The following is a 20,367-nucleotide window of genomic DNA, read 5'->3' as shown; positions in this document are numbered from 1 at the left end:
TGCCCCCAGGTGTGAGGGGGAGGGGGATGAAGCTGCCCCCTCAAGCCGGCACCAGGCTGCAGGGCTGGAGCAGCGGGTAAGTGCGGGGGGGAGGGAGAGAGACCTGGGCACGCTGGGCCAGCCCCGCATGTCATGAAGGGCTGGCCCGGCACCCCCATCCCCCAGGCCACCCCATTCGAGCTGGCACCAGGCTGTGGGGCTGGAGAGGTGGATAAGCGCTGGGCCAGCCCAACACAATGGGCAGGGGATGCAGGAGGCTCTGAAGGGTGCCCCTCACCACCTCCCCCCCTCTGCGCGTCGTGAAGGGTCGGGCCGGCCCACTCCCCAGGCTGCAGTGGGAGAGGGGGGCGCCATACAGTGGGTAAGTGCAGAGGGGGGGCATGCAGCCAAGCCTGCCTTTGAGCCCACCCACCCATGCCTCATGCCCCCCCCACAGGTACAGACTCACGTGGGGTGGGGAGGGGGCGTGAGGCCTAGAGGGGTGCAAAGGTAGGCTTGGCCCCTGGGCACTGGAGACCCTAGGTACGCCATTGATGATATCTTACTCAATACTTTTTGGATAAATACCATGACAACAGAGCATTGGGTCTAGTGAGTTGGTTGCTCAGTCTTAGGAGAGACAATGTACCCTTTGCCCTGGTAGTAAGGGCTCTTTGGGTCAAACAGCTCCTTCTTGCGGTTAATTCACGTGGGGGATAACAGCCTATTACTGCTATCATTTATTAGACTATGCTGTGAATCCAACTGTCCTGATTTACAACCCCATTGATGACCATTTCAGGGGGTCAACATGGGGTTGCTATTGTCCCACATAATGGAATTTCTGTTTTTACAGTTAGCTTTTTTAAAAAGGGTAGGAAATTACATAGGCTTGTCATACAAGGTGCAATTTTATTTTCTTTTTTTTAGAAATACAGGGATGGCAATCAACCAATAGAACTGCTTGCTAAGGAGCTCCTTGGATCCTCTCTCACTTTAAAGCTTTGAAGTCAAGATTGCATGTCTTTCCAAAAGTTGTGCTCCAGGCTCAACTCCACGTGGCTCAGCATGCTGCAGGAACTGCTGGGTGAAATACTACAGCCAGTGTTACATAGGAGGTTAGACTAGAGGGTCACAATAGCCCCTTCTGGCCTTCGAATCAATGAGTCAACAGGAAATATCACAGAAAACTACAATGAAAGAACATTAAGGTTGTAAAGTCAAACACTCCCAGTTAGGAAATGTCAAAATAAAGGTTTCCCATGCCATCTTAATTCTTCCTCCTTGTGCGTATGCATTATGATACAGTCTGAACAACAATCCCATGTTTGTTCCATATACCCTTGCTTCATTCAGTGCACAGGGTAGACAGTGAATGAGGCAGAGAGTTAGAGTTGCGAGAAGAGAAATGAGATTCTGTTGGGTTGAAGGCACTGGACTGGGACCCAAGAGAACTGGGTTTTGAGTCCCTCACTCTGCCACAGACTTCCTATGTGATGCTGGACAAGACTGCATTAGAACCCATATACACATGGAGCAGGATTAAAGTTGTTACCCTGACGATCTCAGTTCTGGTATTTCCTGGATTTCAAGTGCTTGACTTCACAATGTTAATGTTCTTTTAATGTAGTGGGTATATAATAACAGTCCTAGGATATGGAAGTATTTATCTGTGACAGGATGTGAGGGGTGAAAAGGGAATATGGCTCCATCTGCAGCAAGGGGTAAGGAATTTCACCTCTCTGCAACAGAGCTGCTAACTTTAGACAGGAGCTAAAACACACTGAAGATTTAGCAAAGTAAGGGACACTCTATAGGGCAATATTTCATCCCTTTGTCCTGTCATTCATTGCCTTTCTTTCTTCCCAGGACATGAGGATCTACATTTCAGTGACAGAACAATGCCACCTCCTCCTCCATTCTGTCTCCAGACATGCAAGGAAACATGGTTGGCTCTTCTGCTTACCGACAGGGATCTCCTGCTGGACATCCTTCGTAGCTCGGCAACACCAAAAGCACCTTCCAAAAGACCTGTTCTTGCTGAATTGGAATATGTTCAATGATCAGGGAAGGCAGATCCAGTGGTGTCCATGCTGCATCACTTAAAGAGAGTGAAAAGTACATGAAAAAGAACTAAATATCTTGAACTTTTTAATGACTTCCTTTTTGCCATAAACTAGGTTTAAAAAAAATGTTTTTTGTCCTGTTCTGTTCATTCCCTTGGAAGCACCTGGCATTGGCCACTGGCGGAAAACAGGATACTGGGCTAGACGGACCATCAGTCTTACCCATTATGGCCATTCTTATGTTCTTGAAAGGTCAGTGTGGCTGTTTGTACAGCTGCATGCAAAGGTAAGTGACATTTTGAAGATATGACACAGACAATGTGCTTTGAATCAATGAATGCAGTACAGTCTGATGAAATTAAGAGGTAATGTAAATGCTTTCTTAAAATGTTTTGCTTTCCATAAAGGAGTTACAAGGAGGAGTTAAATGGACATTCAAAACCAGCCTGTCTAAAGTTAAACTGACAGGACTAGATATACAGCCAGTGTAAGTCACCAGAGCCGTTGACTTCAAAAGCTACACTGACTTACACCGGCTGAGAATCTGGTCCACAAGATTTGTCTTGGTTTGTGGGATCACATGCACATCCCACTATCTCCCCACTGTGCCTGACTACTTTGATATTGTAAATAGGCAAGGGAATGAAGTTCATAAGAAGACTGCACAGGCATATGCCTGTGGGTGCAGAGAATACAATGAATGAGTAGGTTCTTTTGGCATCTTTTCAAACAACATTGAGAAAACTGACTATTAGTTTATGGCATGTTCCCAGGAACCAGCAAAGCAGCCTTTAAGCTCATTGATTCCAGCAGTCTATCAAAATTCTATATTTATCATTTTTCACTCCCTCACCCATATCAAATTTCACCACATGGCAAACTGCCTGAAATTTCATGAGTGATCTGGGTGCAGAAGAGAATTTTTTTGTTAAATTTTGGGGCTATTCAAAAAGTTATTTGTTAATTTGGAAAAGTTTCCTAGCTATTTGCCATGTCTTAGACAGCATTATGCTTCCAAACTCCAACCTGGTTTATTCTGTTCTCCTCAAGGATGGAAGCCTTTGATTATTTTTGTCCACTTTGTAAAATTAGTTTTGGAGATATTGAATTCTCTTTTTTGCAAAGACACAGAGAAAAAACAGAGTTCATGAATTCCACCTTGTATATGGCTAAATTACAGATGTCTGCAGCTGCAGGCTAATGGCTTCTTAACACAGCAAGGATCCTGTTTTTAGACTTGTAAAGTGCTCTCTCTTCTTGGTTTATCTCTGCTATGAGCAGTGGTGTATCCGGCTACAGCAGTTTCCAGACACCAAACCCATAAAGCGGCCTCCTAAAACTAAGGAAATTCTGCCCCCTTTCTCCACAACAGTCATTATCCTTTCTGACCTTCAATTATGGGCTTCAGATCACTATTCTCTCAAAGAAAAGTCTACAGTATTTACCAGCATTTAAACTACAATACTAGCCCACCAAAGACAAAGATCTGATTGTCATCTGCCCTTATGTTACAGGCCAGTGATCCCAACATCTCACTTATTGCTCCCAGCATATGAGGCACACTAGACTCTGCCCCATCTGCTACTCCACACACACTTCCTGTATCAGTCAGACACTGCATTCTATAGGTACAGGCACAAGATTAGGGTTCTGATATTTTAAAGGATCCACCCTTCTATGATTCACCCACCCTCAGTTTTCCCTTAGCTACACATATTCACAGGGACTAGTCTAAAAAGGCTCCTAGAACCCAATTCAACACTCTGCACCAAATTTTCAGGGTACACAGCATCTTTGTGCTAATGTAGCTTTAGTGAAACTCAAACATACCGTAGCAACTGCTGGTAAAAATACTGAACTTTCATTTGGTGTTTCGTCCGGTTTCTCAGCCACCTTAACCTGGAAACAAAGAGGCAGTTTGGTCAGGACGTATCAAAGATCTTGAGTCTCCTGTATAACACGTGTAGGTCTAGCAGAGCTATAAGTGCTCATCTGTGCACCATGCAAGCCAGAACACTTAGGAGACTTACTACTATGGAAGAAGATCAGAGAAAAATTGTGTCTGGCTTTTCAGTTTGTTTCTCATCTGTGTCTGACTGCAATGTATACAGTCAGTGTCTTTTTTTGTGAGGGTTCTTCACAGGACAAGGGATATAAGAAGCTGTGCTTGTTTTATAAGCCATTCTTTTCAGGTGAAAAATCTGAGCAACTGTCCCAGACTGAGCTGTCATTAGAGGTTGTTTTGGAACAAATTGATAAATTAAACCGTAATAAGTCACCAGGACCAGATGGTATTACTCAAGAGTTCTGAAGGAACTCAAATGTGAAATTGCAGAACTACTGTGGTATGTAACCTATCATTTAAATCAGCTTCTGTATCAGATGACTGGAGGATAGCTAATGTGACACCAATTTTTTAAAAGGCTCCAGTGGTGATCCCAGCAATTACAGTCCAGTAAGCCTAACGTCAGTACCAGGTAAATTGGTTGAAACTATAGTAAAGAACAGAATTATCAGACACACAGATGAACACGATTTGTTGGGGAAGAGTCAACATGGTTTTTATAAAGGGAAAACATGCCTCACCAATCTACTAGAATTCTTTGAGGGGTCAACAAGCATGTGGACAAGGTTAATCCAGTGAATATAATGTACTTAGACTTTCAGAAAGCCTTTGACATGGTCCCTCACCAAAGGCTCTTAAGCAAAGTAAGCAGTCATGGGATAAGAGCAAAGGTCTTCTCCTGGATCACTTACTGGTTAAAAGACAGGAAACAAAGGATAGGAATAAATGGCCAGTTTTCAGACTGGAGAGAGGTAAATAGTGGTGTTTCCCCAGGGCTCTGTACAGGGACCAGTGCTGTTCAACATATTTACAAATGATCTGAAAAAAGGGGTAAACAGTGAGGGGGCAAAATCTGCAGATGATACAAAACTACTCAAGACAGATAAGTCCAAAGTAGACTGTTAAGAGTTACAAAGGGATCTCACAAAACTCGGTGACTGGGCAACAAAATGGCAGATGAAATTCAATGTTGATAAATGCAAAGTAATGCACATTGGAAAACAATCCCAACTATACATAGTTTATATGTATAGTTTTGTACATGTAAAACATAACAGTTTCAACTGAAGTAAGAGATCTTAGAGTCATTGTGGATAGTTCTCTGAAAACATCCACTCAATGTGCAGTGGCAGACTAAAAAGCTAACAGAATATTGGGAATAATTAGGAAAGGGAAAGATAATAAGACAGAAAATATCATATTGCCTCTTTATAAATCCATGGTATACCCACATCTTGATTATTGTGTGCAGATTTGGTTGCCCCATTTTAAAAAAGATATATTGGAATTGGAAAAGGTACAGAAAAGGGCAACAAGAATTATTAGGGGTATGGAACAGCTTCCATATGAGAAGAGATTAATAAAACTGGGACTTTTTCAGCTTGAAAAAGAGACGACTAAGTGGGGATTTGATAGAATTGTATAAAGCCATGACTGGTGGAGAAAAAGTAAATAAGGAAGTGTTATTTACTCCTTTCATAACACAAGAACTAGGGGCCACTATATGAAATTAATAGGCAGAATGTTTAAAATAAACAACCAGAAGTAATTCTTCACACAACGCACAATCAGCCTGTGGAACTCTTTGCCAGAGGATGTTGTGAAGGGCAAGACTATAACAGGGTTCAAAAAAAGAACTAAATAAGATCATGGAGGATGGGTCCATCAATAGCAACTAGGCAGGATGGGCAGGGATGCAAAACCATGCTCTAACGTGTCCCTAGCCTGTTTGGCAGAAGCTGGGAATGGTATTGGCCACTGGTATTAGCCACAGTCGGAAGACAGGATACTGGGCTAGACGGACCATTAGTCTGACCCACTATGGCCATTCTTATATCCTTGTATATTGTCAGGCAACCTGCAGTCATGTGAAATTATTTTTAACTTACCTTTTTCAAACTTTTAGCTGTAAGAGTGCTCTTACCTGGTGCAGGAGATCCCCAGGTTTCCTGCATGTCCTAGGTTTACAATCCTCTTAGCTAGGTTCTCCTTAGCAATAGGACACTCTGCACTGGGGGATAATGCTTTCAGTTTGTTTTTCGGATCCACACAACAGGGAGCTGCTGGGAATGCCCTCATTTGACGCTTCAGCTTCTTCCGTGCTGCTACCACTTCCCTCCATCTTTAAAAGAGAAAATATTTATATGCTGTACTAATTAATTCTTGCTAAATCTCACATTATGTTCACAGATTTTCTGTGCAGAACTATTCTTCACTATTAACTTGCTGCAGCTTCTTTGATGCCTTAGGTTATTAGCAGTCCAAAGTAGAGAAGGAGAGATTACTTACCTTACAGTAATTTGAGTTCTCCGAGATATTTTGTCCCTATGGTAACTCCACTGTAGGATGCGCATATGCCTTTGCACTCTTGGCTGGGAACCGCAAAGTAGCATTTGCGGGCCCATGCAGAACAGTGCCCTGTGTTCTGACTAAAGGCATATAGGGAGGCATAAGCCTGCCACCACTCAGTTCCTTCTCTACCGTGAAGCTTAAGTCCGAGCAGATGGGAAGAAGAGTGGGAGGCAGAGCGCTCACAGGGACAAAACATTTCAAAGAATTCAAGTTACTGTAAGGTAAGTAACCTCTCCTTCTTTGAATATATGTCCCTATGGGTACTCCACAGTAGGAGACTCCCAAGTGGTAATTTAATGAGGAGGTGGGTGCTGAGAGGGTAAGTCCAGGACAGTTTGAAGGACTGCACCACCAAAGGTGGAAGCAGGTAAGATGGCACAGTACTTGGCTAAGATATGGCTAGAAGACCAAGTAGCAGACCAGCAGATCTTTCAGTTGAGCTATAGATGTGGACTGAGCTTTAGAAGAATGTGCTATCAATTCCTGAGGGGCGCATGTAACCCTGTATTCCCATAACAAACATTGATGCAACCCAAAACCCACTTAGTCAGTGTGGAAATTGGTTGGCCCTTCAACCTATCCACAATTGACACAAATAGTGTAGGGGAGGTGCAGCGTAGTTTAGTCCTGTTCAGATAGAAGGCAAGGACCCTCCTTATGTCCAGAAATGAAGGCTTGATTCTTCTCTGGAGGCATGAGGTTTCAGGTAGAAAACTGGCAGGAAAACTTCCTGATTAATGATATGTTCTGAAGAGACCTTAGGAAGAAAGTGAGGATGGTGATATAGTATAACCTTGTCTTTGTAGAAGTTGGTATATAGTGGGTCCACCATAAGTGCTCCCAGCTACTCCATTAGCCTTGTTTAGGTGACAGAAAACATTTATTTTCTAATTGAAGGAGAGGTGAAGGACGGAGCAGGTTGCCACTGGTTCAAACGTGGGGGGGATGCGTTCCTTAGGGCATTTAAAACTAGGCTGAGGTCCCACTGGGAGGCCAATTGTCAAACAGGAGGAAACAGGTTGTATAAGCTTTTAAGAAATATGGCTGGGCAAAGACTGAGAAGCCCTGAATGGAGGAGTGAAAGGCTATGATAGCACTCATTGACAGACACTGTCTTTAACAGGTTGTCTAGGATCTTGGAAAGCAGAACTTCCGATGCTTGAGAAGATGGGCAGGAGCATCAGAATTAGAAGTGCTTCAGCTTTTGTAGGTAAGTCTTGCAAGTTTGGGGCTTTCAACTGGATAGGAGGACTGACTGAACTCTAACTGAAAAGATCAATTCCATGATCGAGAGCCATTAAGGAGCTATGCACTCAAATTCAGTGAGTAGGATTTGGGATGAATAAGGGACCCTGAGTTCTGTGTCAACAGATCCTTTGTGATAGAAAGTTTGAAGAGAGTTTCCTCTGAGAGGATGAGGTTTGAGTACCACACCTGTCTTGGCCAAGCAGTTGCTGTGATGATAGCTCTCGCTCCTTCTCAATGCATCTTGAGAAGGGTCTTGAGAAGTAATGGTACAGGTGAGTAGGTATAAAGAGGGGCAATGGTGTTCCAAGGCATCTCCTAGAGATCCATTGTTTTGACATTCCTTGTAGTAGAACAGGTGACATTTTGCATTGTTTGGGGTGACAAAGAGTATACCTTGTTATACACCAGCTCTGGCAGATGCAGAGAAGGACAGAGTCCTTGAGCTCTCATTCATGATTCTGCCAGAAATGTCTACTCAGGGAGCCCACAATTGTATTTTGAAGGCTGTAGATAGACTGCTGATATTTCTATCTAGTGGGCAATACACAACTTCCACAACCTTATGACTCTGAGTATTAAGGATTGGGATCTTGTGCCACCTTGTTGGTTGATATAATACATTGCTGCCTTGTCGTCTAGTATTACTCTGAGTGACCTCATATGACACAAAAAGTGTTGGCAAACATATCATACTCCTCTTAGTTCCAAGATATTGATATGGAGTACCAATTTCCATGATGACCATTTGTCTTGTGCTGTGTCTCCCTGTAGATGAGCTCCCCATCCAAACAGAGATGCATCCATTGTGAGGTTTTCCAAAGGTGCTGGACGCAAGACTTTCTGTGGATCCTTCCACCATGTAACAGAGTTCAACACCTTCTGAGGCACTGTGATGTGCCTGGAGAGATTGCTTGTTTGGATATACACTGTTCTTATCCATATCTGGAGGCATCTGAGGTACCTCCTTGTGTGGGGAGTCACATACATAGAGGTTGACATGTGGCCCAAGACTTGTAGATCCCCCCCGTCATTGGCAGGCTGTAATGTAATGTTGAGATTAGGTTGGACGGGGTGGAGAATCTCTCCTTTGGCAATAGGCTCTTGCAGTTGTGGAGTCTAAGGGAGCTCCTATAAAGTCTATTATCTGAACAGGAGATAGTATGGATTTTCTGTGGTTGATTCCAGAGATTGGAATAATGTTAATGTCCAGGGTGTTGCCTCCTGTACCTCTTGAAGTGACTGGATTCAGAAAAGCCAGTTGTCCAGATATGGGAACACTGATATTCCCCAGTGACATAGATGAGACTACTACCGAAAGAGTCTTTGTGAAGACCTTTGGGGATGTGGAGAGTCCGAAGGGATGTGAACTTGATATTGATAGTGATCTGTCCCTATCATGAATCTTAGGAAATGCTTGTGTCATGGGTGGATGACTACATGGAAATAGGTGTCCTGAAGGTTGAGGGCAGAGAACCAGACTCCCGGATCTCAGGATGGAAATATAGTGGGCTTGTGTCACCATTTTAAAGTGTTGTGCTAGGACAGTTGTTCAAGTTCCTGAGGTTGAGGATTGGTCACTCTCTGCTTTACTTGGGAAGAGGAGGTTACTTACCTGTATCTGGAGGTTCTTTGAGATATATTGTTCCTGTATGTATTCCACTGAGGATTTATGCATCTACTATGTGTCCAGAGATGGAAAATTTGAAACTAGTAGTGTCTGTTGATCTGTGCACAAACCCTTGCTCCGCCTCAAGATTTTGACCAAGGCGATGAAGTGCGGGTGAGTGACCATGCCCTTAGTTCCTTCTCCACTGCAAATCGAACAGATCTGTAATGGAGGGGAAGGAGGATGGAACTGTAATACAGATAGGGACCACACATCTCAAAGAACTTCCAGTTATAGGTAAATAACCTCCTCTTCAAGTGATGGTCCCTATTGTATTCCACTGAGAGTGATTAACAAGCAGTACTTAATTCGGAGGGGGGTGTGAGGAAGTGGATGGAAGGGTTGAATGGAGGTGAGAGCCCGGCCCTCTCGGGTATGGCTTGGGAAGGACAGGCAGATACTGCACCTGGATGAAACATGGACCTTTCCCAAGCAGTAGAGAAAGCATTGGTGCTTGTAGCTGACCGAGAACAAACGCGGGCAGGAAGCGCAGATCTTGAACCCTGGAGTCTTTGGCATAATCCAGTACCCAGACGTGGGCGCTGGATTGGGTGGGAGGAGGTGACCGGCGAAACCAAAGCCCCAAAGTCTTATTTCCTAAAACTACTACTAAACACTAAAAACTACAGTAAAACAATGAAAACTATTTAAAATTCTAAAAATGGCTTTTTATTTTAAGTGTGTCAGAGAGACGAGAGAACAGTAGCAGCTCAAACTTGGACCATGCAGTGGTGAAAAGAAACTGAGGGCGTGGTTGGTCTGCCCCACCTTTTATCATCTCTGATGAAACCATTAGGTGGAGCAACAGTGCAAGTGCAGACCAATGGACACTATTACTTTCAAATTCTCCGGCTCTGGACACATGGTGCAGATGTAAACCCTCAGTGGAATACAATAGGGACCATCACTCAAAGAACCAGAAAGTGATTCAACCCTCTTCCAGAGGACATTGGTGGGTCCAGTTCTATAGCTCCCAGAAGAAGGAAAGAATGGATCTCTTGTTTTAAGAGTTCCCTGTGAGAGGGGTGTTCCTGAAGAGTGGTGGGAGGTGTGAGAAGGAGGAATAAAATGGAAGTGGATAGAACCACTTTGACAACTTCCAGTATCCACTTGTCTGAGGTAAGGTACTCTCAAGGCAAGAAGGTAGTAAGATAGTCAGTTTCCGGGGGGAACTTAGATTATGTATTGAAGCCATATTTCGCCAACAAGGCTTGGTAGTTGGCAATGTGAAACTGGAGAGTGGCTGATGAATAGCTCTTCCTTCCCATCAAGTCCAATCTTTTAGATTCCTTACCTGATGGAGAGAGAACCTATATCGAGTTTGACAGTTCCTCTAATTGATAACCTTCACTACAAAGGAGTTGGAGGGTAGGAGAAGTAGTCCTCTGTTTCTTTGGGTTTGATGACCAGTGTGGGGAATCAGAGCACTGTTTGTGGCTGGTTGGTAAGTCTGACTTCAGTGTCACCCACCAGTGCTGGGAGAATCTGCTCTTCTTTTACAGCCTGCCCTGACCTTGGCATTTTCAGGTGGCTACCCTAGGCATGGATGGGTCACAGTAAGATCTTCTGAAAAAAGGAACCTGGAAAGAAGTGGAGGGCTCTGAAATTCTTCACCCAAAACTAGAGTTGGTACTGGATGGTGAGATGGATGCTGCTGCTGAAGTACTAGGATAATTGTAGTGTCCTGTCCCCTTTCAAAGGTGCTGCAAGATTGCAGGGTGTGAATGGTAACCGTGTGAGTCTTGCTATTTTGTGAGAGAGCAGATAGTGCCACTACAGTAATTGCTTTTGTGGTAGGCTTTTGCCTTGGCACCGGACTCAGAGGAATGAGAGGTCTCCCACGAGTGGGTCTTTTTCAGTAATCTGCCCCTCTTTTTTGTTTCCCTCTTGGGAGAGGAATGCTTCCTCTTCTTTTGAGGTCTTAATGTCTGGGGCTGCAGATGAAGCAGCAGCAGTGACTGATGCCATCTGTGAAGTAGCGGCCAATGTACGAGGAGGGAAGCAGAGCCTTTGGGAGTTAACGCATGCTCCAATAGCATGAGCTTCAGTCTAGCCTCCCTGACCTTCTTGGATCTGCCATTAAAACTCAGAAAGACCAAGCATTTGACAGGGTTGTGGGAGTCCCCCAAACACCGGAGGCAGCTGGAGTATTCATCACTGCAGAGAAAGGACTTCTGATAAGTCTCACAGGTCTCAAACCCTGGGGTCTTAGGCATAACAATTATACTCCAACACAAGATTGAAGAAACAGAAAAGGAGGGACCCCCACCAACACAAAATAAAGTGAAGTAAAGGTATATTGAAACAGAATAATTCAAAGAAAGAATGATCAAAACAAAGAAGTAAAGCAATAATGCACAAGTTAAGGTGGGCAGCCGAAAACAGCAATCAGCAGAACTCTCTGTTTCATGTCACAAGTGGTAGAGAAAGAACTGAATGGAAGCAAGCTTGTGCATCCTCACTCAGAGCATGAAGGTGCTGTTCTGCATAAGTGCAGGTCTGCAAATGTTACTTTGCAGTCTCCAGTAAAGAGTGCACAGGTGCGTGCACATCCTATGGTGGAGCACCCATAAGGATGTCTACTTGAAGAAAAACTAATGTTGTCCCACAACATACGCTAGATATGCCAGTATGACAGCAGTAAGTCATCCATTACCGAAAACCTGGACAGGGTAGCACACATTGACAATTAGGAAGTCTGGTTTCTGCTTTAATTTGCTACCACTAACATCAATGGTTAAAAGTCTGGCAGTCACACACTAAGGAGCTGAGACCCAGAAGTGAGAATTCTATTCAAATTGCATCTTTAGATAAATATTCTTCTTATTTGCAGTGCTTACTCTGTGTATTGTGACAGGGTCAGACCGGATGGCTACCGAAGAGTGCTAGAAGGCTGATATATCAGCCCCAGGATCAGTAAGTCTCTTTTCCCCTGGTAGCTGAGCAGGGGTTACTCCCAGTTAATGAATACACTTGGAGCCAATCAAGGTCCTGCCCAGGACTTGTTAAAAAGCCTCCCCTCCAGAGAAAGGGTGTGGCTGGAGTTGTGGGAGTGAGGTGAGCTACCAGAGTGTGTTTGAGCAGGCAAGACGCTGTCAAGAGCCAGGAGGGTTTAGGAGAAGGAGCAGAACGCTGGCAGGAGAGGACTCTGCAGGTAAAAAGACCTGGGGAGGGGGAAAACCCTGCCCAAAGAGGGCAAAGGACCTTTCCCAGGGCTGGAAGCCTAAGGGAAGAAACCCTGCCAGAAGGGGAAGATAGAACTGGACATTTGGTTTGGACACTACCACACCCGTGGGGCTGTCGAAGGGCAAGAACCTTCCCTGGCAAGGAGGCCAGGAAGAGCCCCTGTCCGAGCAGGGTACGGACATTAAGTCAAGGGGAACAGGAAAGTAACGCAGGGAAGCCAGCAGCTTTCCTGAAGCCACCACAGCATGAGGCTGCTGCTTGTAGGGTCCCTGGGTTGGGGCCTGGAATCGAGGGTGGGACCCCCTCCCCCAATCCTCCACTGGCTATTTATTGGAAGGGCAAGAACCCCACTGAACAGGCAAAGGCCTAACAGAACCAGAGGCAGGACTGGGAGCCAGCAGGGGGGAGCCATCTTAAAATGGCTGCATTACCCTCACCCACCACTAGAGGGCGGAAGAAACACTAAAGAGTGAAGCAATTCCCTGACCTACCACTAGAAGGAAGCACTGGACCCACCGAAGTAGAGGAAGAGCTTTGTCATAGTATGTACACCATTGTTGTGTACTCCATTTCATTACTCTCCCTGGATTGTCAGCAGCTTCCCCCTTGCTGAGAACACCCTTATAAACATCAACAGGGAGCAGAAAACTTTTATAATTCCTTTAAAATGATTTAACGTCTGTAGGACATGCTACCTAAAAGATGCTTTATCAGAAGTCAGACTACACACACACACATATATATATATATATATATATATATATATATATATATAAAGATTCCAGGATTGTCAATCTGTAGCCTAGAATGTCTATGTGAAGTGATGGAAATGATTACAAGCAGGGCTGAGAACTCTTTGTTCAGAGTACCCCCAGGCACAGGTATCACTGGGGTTTGGGGTTTATTCCTGTCCAATTCTTAAGTTCTCAGCCATTTGTGCCTTTTTTACACTTTAGAAATTACATGCGCTACAGCATGGGCTTCCACCTAGTCTTTTACATTAATTAGTTTCAAAACATTTGAGCTGACAATGTAGAAAGAAATTATTTTTATTGCCACACTCAGTCCATAACAAGGAGCACCAACCCTTCCATTGGGAGCTCTCAGTAATCTTCTTTCACCCAATACATTGAAAACGTATTTCAGAGCCAGTGACTGGTGATGGGACACAGAAAATACTTTCCCAGGTGTCTGGCTGGTGGGTCTTTAATTGATCACCGTATTTGGCGTTGGGAAGGGATTTTCCCCCGAGTCAGATTGGCAGAGACCCTGGGGGTTTTCACCTTCCTCTGCAGCCAGGGGCATGGGTCACTTGCAGGTTTAAACTAGTATAAATGGTGGATTCTCTGTAATTTGAAGTCTTTAAAGTATGATTTGAGGACTTCAGTAACTCAGCCAAAGGTTACGGTCTATTACTGGAGTAGGTAGGTGAGGTTCTGTGGCCTGCAATGTGCAGGAGGTCAGACTAGATGATTATGATAGTTCGTTCTGGCCTTAGAGTCTAGGTGAGATCTTTACAGTCTCCTTCACATGCAGGAAAACAGATGGGCTTGCATTGTGCCCTGATGGATCAATACCCCAGGGCTATTTCAAACTGGAGGGAGGGAATCCCAAAGCACCACAAGGAAGGCCCCCACTACCCACCCTGTGACCCTAAGAGTCCCTTATGCCAACCAGCAAAAGGTGCACTCACATTGTTGTCAGAATATTCAGGCAAACAGAGTTTTGTAAGGTATCATATGTAAACTGGTGACACGTTGATCATCAATATCATTGTGTGACGCTTGTATGGGTTGTGTATACAGAGTTACGTATGTGTGCTGGGAAAATGTTCGCAAAACATGGGGTGCAGGGAGATGATAAACAAGCCTGCCCTTGCCAAAGGTATTTGGATTTACCTGTCTGTATGGATCAAGCTATCAGAATAATGAGAAAACAGTATGGCTTGATTACAAGCAAAGGACAATGAAAGGACATTTGCCTCTAAGGTAAACAAAGTGACCAAGATAATCAAGAAAGCAAATAGACCAGAGGATGAAAGGGCTTGGTTTCTGCATCCCAGGAACATACAGCCGAAGAGAGTAACTGTGTCTGGGTTTACTTTTCAAAGAATACAATTTAAAGGTTTTCTGGGAAGAAAGGGGATTCCTCATTTGTTACCCACCACTGAGGGAAACTGCTTAAGCACAGTTTAAGCTCCAGCAAAACTCTCCCTTGCTGAGGCAGAGCGGCAACACAGTGACTTAAGGTTCTGGATGGCCAGAAAAAAGCATCACACACTCCCTTCTCTTATTTGAGAGGGCTTCAAGACAGGCAGCCCACTGATCTGGCAATACAGCACAGGAAGAGAGGAAGCTTTTGGAGAAATAGGTCTGGTTATTTAGAGCTTTATAAACAAAAAAAAATCTTAAATACCACTCGGTGCTCAATAATTAGCCAATGTAAACCAAAAAACACTGCCATCGTGTGCTCCTGGCAGGATATACCCTCTAAAAATGAGCTACGAAACTCTACCAGTATGAGTTTCCAGATAGATTTAAGCTGTAGTCCACGTACAGCTTGTTACAAAAGTCTAGTTTAACATGTTTCCCCTTCCCCCAACCTGTTTACTTGTCTGTCTCTCCTTAGATTGGGAGCTCCTCAGGCAGAGTGGAAAGTACCTAGTAGGCACTACCATAAACAAACAGCATACTTGTATTAACAAATGCTACTACTGATCCTGTTAGAGACCACTTGATGGTCTTCTCAAGAACAGTGTCTGTGGGACTGTTTGACAACTCACCGCTGCAGATATTTGCAGAAACACTGGAGCTCTTGGAGGGTTTCCTTAGCACTCTGGAAAATTTCCTCTTGCAGAAACAGCTGCATAACATCAGCACAGACTTCCTTGGAGCAACGGGCAACGCGGGCTTTTCGGTCTCTTTCCAAAGCATACCTGGTACAAAATGAAACCAAGTGAGATTTCAAGGCAGAGATGCCCACTAAGCAGCATGCATAAAAGTAAATGCTAAAAACAGCCGTAGTGCAGAAGGTAGACATTTCCAGTACAGATAAGTAGTCATTTTAAATCATTTCACTTTCTGGAAGCCACAAGATTTCTAAGCCACTAGATTTTGATAGAAAAACCAAAGGCCTTTCTTATTCTAGGGGAACAGACACTGTGCACATCCTGTGACGGAGTGGGGAATTCAAGGCCTTTACACTGGAAAGACTACAAGCATTAGTCTTCGAAGGGCTTTGAAGTCCCTGTTCAAGGACATACACACACATGCCACACAAGCATGCCCAAGGAGCCATCCAGAATCCTAATCATCCCCTCATATTTCCTCCACTTCTAGCTCATCCTATTCTACTCATGGCCACGACGTTTCCAGTCAATGATGATTTGTGGAAGAAGAGCATGGAAGATCTGTATTATATACCACATTCATAAAAGTTTATCTATTTGTTCGAGTATTGTGTTGAGGTTTGTTCTAGAGAACACTAAGGGTTAATTCCTGCAAGTGCTCTCCACATACACACAGGAAACTAGGAAATGAGTGAGTTAACTGTTGGTGCTTAATGGACAATGCACTGCTGGAAATAGACCTCCAACCCCATGGTGAGATGCATAATAGTACCAGACTCAGATGAGGTGTTAGCCCATTGGGAGCCCTAAGCAGGAATATTTTTGCCTCCATCCGCAATAATAATAATAATAATAATAAAAAGCAAACAGGGAGTCTCCTTGAGCTTCTCAGAGCCTTAAGAAATTGCTTAGTTTGATTATGCCTAGTGCCAGCACTGACCAGACGAAACAGGTTCAGGGGTTGCAGAATAGACAAAGGAACTCTGAGATGGTTAAAGACTGTCTGTGAACTCAGAAGAGGAGACAAGGTCTGGCAGAGGCTTCAGGCTGTCTCTCCTAGTCCTGAGCCTGGGAATGCAGGCCCTACAGACATGCCAACTCTCATGATTTCATTGCAATAGTCACAATATCTGAGTAAAATTAAGCTCCACTCATGATCTCACAAATTCATGCACTCTCAAATGTCAAGATTTTTTTTCAACTGCAGCACATTCATAAAATGTGCAGTCAAATATCCAGTCAAACAGGAGTTACCACACTTTAAAAAAGGAATGTGATTTCTCCACTGGGCAGTTACTTCCAAAGTCCTTTGAAAGACAACCAGAATTCATTTACATATCAGATAAACAAAGCTATCAAGCTAAGGTATCAGCCCTCCCTGATCAGCTCCCCTGCCAGCCTGGGAGGTGGGGGAGGGAATCCCACTGCAGCCTCCCCAGGCTTGCAGACAGTGAAGAACTCTAAGAGGAACAGGAGTGAGGCTGGGAGGGTTGAACTATGGCTTTGGAACTGCAAGGGGTCTGAAGTGAGGGGGGGGGGGGGGGGCTGAATTGATGGTGGTGAGTGCTGGGAAGGTGAACTGAGGGCAGTGGGGGTTGATGGGGTAGTGGGACTAAACTGATGGGGGACTGGGAGACAGAATTAATTTCTGGGCAGGAGACGGGCAGATATGAGGGTGAGAACTCCTGCAGCAGAGGCCAAAATCACCTTATCCAGGATGTAGGAGAGTGGGCAATACAACTGTCACATGCACACACCTGGGGATGGGTAGGGGAAGTTCAAAACAACAAGAGACTGACCTAAAAACACAGTATCAGCTTTTTTTTAAATGTTAGGATTTCTGGGTCAATCTCATGATTTTGGGAGGTCCAACACATGATTTTTGATCTCCTGAAGTTGGCAATACTGTAACTACATGTGGGTGAAATGCTAAGCTTTAGGTAAGACAACATGTGCATAGGCCTTTTGTTGTTTTACTCTCTTCTCTCAGATTGCTATGGTCCTTTGGATAAATAAATACTTGTTCTGAAGAAGCTGTTTGGTGTCCCTGCATTTTCATACTAATCACAGGGTCCTGAAGGGAAATCTAAAGCAGGGGTCAAAACCCGGATGGAGCTGCTTAGGGAACATGGTTGATAAACAGGGGTGCAGTGAACTTGGGACCGGGCTAAGGCTGGGATAGAAGATAGAATCATAGAAGATTAGAGTTGGAAGGGACCTCAGGAGGTCATCTAGTCCAACCCCCTGCTCAAAGCAGGACTAACCTCAGCTAAATCATCCCAGCCAAGGCTTTGTCAAGCCGCAGATTAAAAATCTCTAAAGATGGAGATTCCACCACCTCCCTAGGTAACCCATTCCAGTGCTTCACCACCCTCCTAGTGAAAAACTTTTTCCTAATACCCAACCTAGACCTCCCCCACTGCAATTTAAGACCATTGCTCCTTGTTCTGTCATCTACTACCACTGAAAACAGCCTACCTCCATCCTCCCTGGAACCCCCTTTTAGGTAGTTAAAAGCTGCTATCAAAGCCCCCCTCATTCTTCTCTTTTGCAGACTAAACAAGCCTAGTTCCCTCAGCCTCTCCTCATAAATCTTGTGCTCCAGCCCTCTAATCATTTTTGTTGCTCTCCGCTAGACTCTCTCCAACTTGTCCACATCCTTTTTGTAGTGGAGGGCCCAAAACTGGACACAATACTCCAAATGCGGCCTCACCAATGCCGAATAGAGGGGAATAATCACTTCCCTCGATCTGCTGGCAATGCTCCTGCTAATGCAGCCCAATATGCTATTAGCCTTCTTGGCAACCAGGGCACACTGCTGACTCATATCCAGCTTCTTATCCACTGTAACCCCCAGTTCCTTTTCTGCAGAACTGCTGACTAGCCCGTCGGTCCCCAGTCTGTAGCAATGCATGGGATTCTTCCGTCCTAAGTGCAGGACTCTTCACTTGTCCTTGTTGAACCTCATCAGATTTCTTTTGGCCCACTCCTCCATTTTGTCTAGGTCACTCTGTAGCCTATCCCTACTTCCAGGGTATCTACTACTCACACGAGCTTAGTGTCATCTGCAAACTTGCTGAGGATGCAATCTACCCCATCCTCCAGATCATTAATGAAGATGTTGAAGAAAACCGGCTCCAGGTCCGACCCCTGGAGCACTCCATTTATGACCGGCTGCCGGTTAGACATCGAGCCATTGATCACTACCCATTGAGCCTGATGATCTAGCCAGCCCTCTATCCATTTTATAGTCCATTCATCCAATCCATACTACTTTAACTTGCTGATAAGAAAACTGTGGGAGACTGTATCAAAAACTTCGCTAAAGTCAAGGTATATCACGTCCACTGCTTTCCCCACATCCACACAGCCAGTCACCTCTTCATAGAAGGCAATCAGGTTGGTCAGGCATGACTTGCCCTTGCTGAATCTATGTTGATTGTTCTTGATCACCTTCCTCTCTTCCAAGTGCCTTAAAATGAATTCCTTGAGGACTTGCTCCATGATTTTTCCAGGGATTGAGATGAGGCTGACCAGTCTGTAGTTCCCTGGATTCTCTTGCTTCCTTTTCTTGAAGATGGGCACTATATTTGCCATTTTCCAATCATCAGGGACCTGACCTCCCCCAATTCCCACGAGCTTTCAAAGATAATAGCCAATGGCTCTGAAATCACATCAGCCAATTCCCCCAGCACCCTCGGATGCATTGCATCTGGCCCCATGGACTTGTGTATGTCCAATCTTTCTAAATAGCCCTGAACCTGTTCCTTCAGCACTGAGGGATGTTCACCTCCACCCAATTCTATGCTGCCCAGTGCAGGGGAGCTGACCTTGTCTGTGAAGACAGAGGCAAAAAAGGCATTGAGTACCTTAGCTTTCTCCACATCCTCTGTCACTAGGTTGCCTCCCACTTCTGTAAGGGGCCCACACTTTCCCTAATCTTCCTCTTGTTGGTAACACACCTGTAGAACCTTTTTTGTACCCCTTCACGTCCATTGCTAGCTGCAACTCTAATTGCGCTTTGGCCTTCCTGATTTCATTCCTGCATGTTCAAGCAGTATTTTTATAATCCTCCCTAGTCATCTGACCAAGCTTCCACTTCTTGTAAGCTTCTTTTTTGTGTTTAAGCTCACCAAAGACTTCTTTGTTAAGCCAAGCTGGGCGCCTACCATACTTGCTATTCTTTCTGCACATTGGGATGGTTTGTTCCTGCGCCCTCAATAAGGTTTCTTTAAAATACAGCCAGCTTTCTTGGATTCCTTTCCCCCTCATATCAGCCACCCAGAGGATCCTGCCCATCAGCTCCCTGATGAATTGTGGAATTTCATCCTGAGACAAGTACATGGGGCTATCACTTAGAAGAGGTGTGCATGGAGAGACAAAGTGAGGGACCAAAGGTACAGCTCATCCAGAATCAAGACAGAGTTTCATAGGGTAACAGATCTGGCCAAAGCTGCTGCTGCTTTATTGGATGGAGGAACTGCTGTTCACAGATATGGGATGTTCAAAATTTACTAGAAGCTGAACATGCCTTTTCCTCTGGTGAGCATGACCATCCCTTGTCTTCCTTTGCCTTCACCCCACACTTTCCTTCTACAGAGGTTTAACTTCAGGTTTAATTATATACATCACAAAGATAAAAACCAGAAGCACCAATACAGCTCCAGCCTGGATTTGCACCAACTCCTTCTGGGTTCATTTTGAGGATGCTATTGAACAATCACAAGGGAAATCAAACCAATAGCAGCAACAATCCTTCAGGAAATATTTCACAAGGGAAGAACCTAGTGCAGCAGCAGCAAGCGGACGAATATCTACAAGGGTAGTGCCTACCTCTGCAGATCTAAGAGGTTCCCTATTCCTGGATCAAAGAACATTCTGAAGAAAGGAAGTCCATATCAAAGATTTGACATCCTACTCCTCAGTTAAAGGTTTGAGAGTTAACAATGTGCATCAT

The 20,367-nt window shown here is 44.6% G+C and overlaps 1 protein-coding gene across 3 annotated transcripts in view; it reads right to left on the bottom strand.

Annotated features, from left to right (window-relative positions):
• MCM3AP (minichromosome maintenance complex component 3 associated protein) overlaps positions 1-20,367 on the bottom strand; it is an 80,188-nt gene that overhangs the window by 18,161 nt on the left and 41,660 nt on the right. For 2 of the 3 annotated variants that reach the window (XM_067548817.1, XM_067548819.1), the window contains exons 17-20: positions 15,345-15,497; positions 6,035-6,232; positions 3,876-3,944; positions 1,946-2,080 (exon numbers count right to left, since the gene is read on the bottom strand). In XM_067548817.1, the coding sequence (XP_067404918.1) occupies positions 1,946-2,080; positions 3,876-3,944; positions 6,035-6,232; positions 15,345-15,497 (555 nt within the window). The remainder of the gene's footprint in view (positions 1-1,945; positions 2,081-3,875; positions 3,945-6,034; positions 6,233-15,344; positions 15,498-20,367) is intronic. The other variant, XM_067548818.1, reaches the window with a different exon arrangement.

The sequence above is a fragment of the Emydura macquarii genome, unplaced genomic scaffold (assembly GCF_026122565.2).
Source record: "Emydura macquarii macquarii isolate MOO-44397 ecotype Brisbane River unplaced genomic scaffold, CSIRO-AGI_Emac_v2 contig_1253, whole genome shotgun sequence".
Taxonomy (NCBI): Eukaryota; Metazoa; Chordata; order Testudines; family Chelidae; genus Emydura; species Emydura macquarii.
Note: the sequence above shows the minus strand (reverse complement) of the source record. Positions and strands in the feature narration are given on the sequence as shown.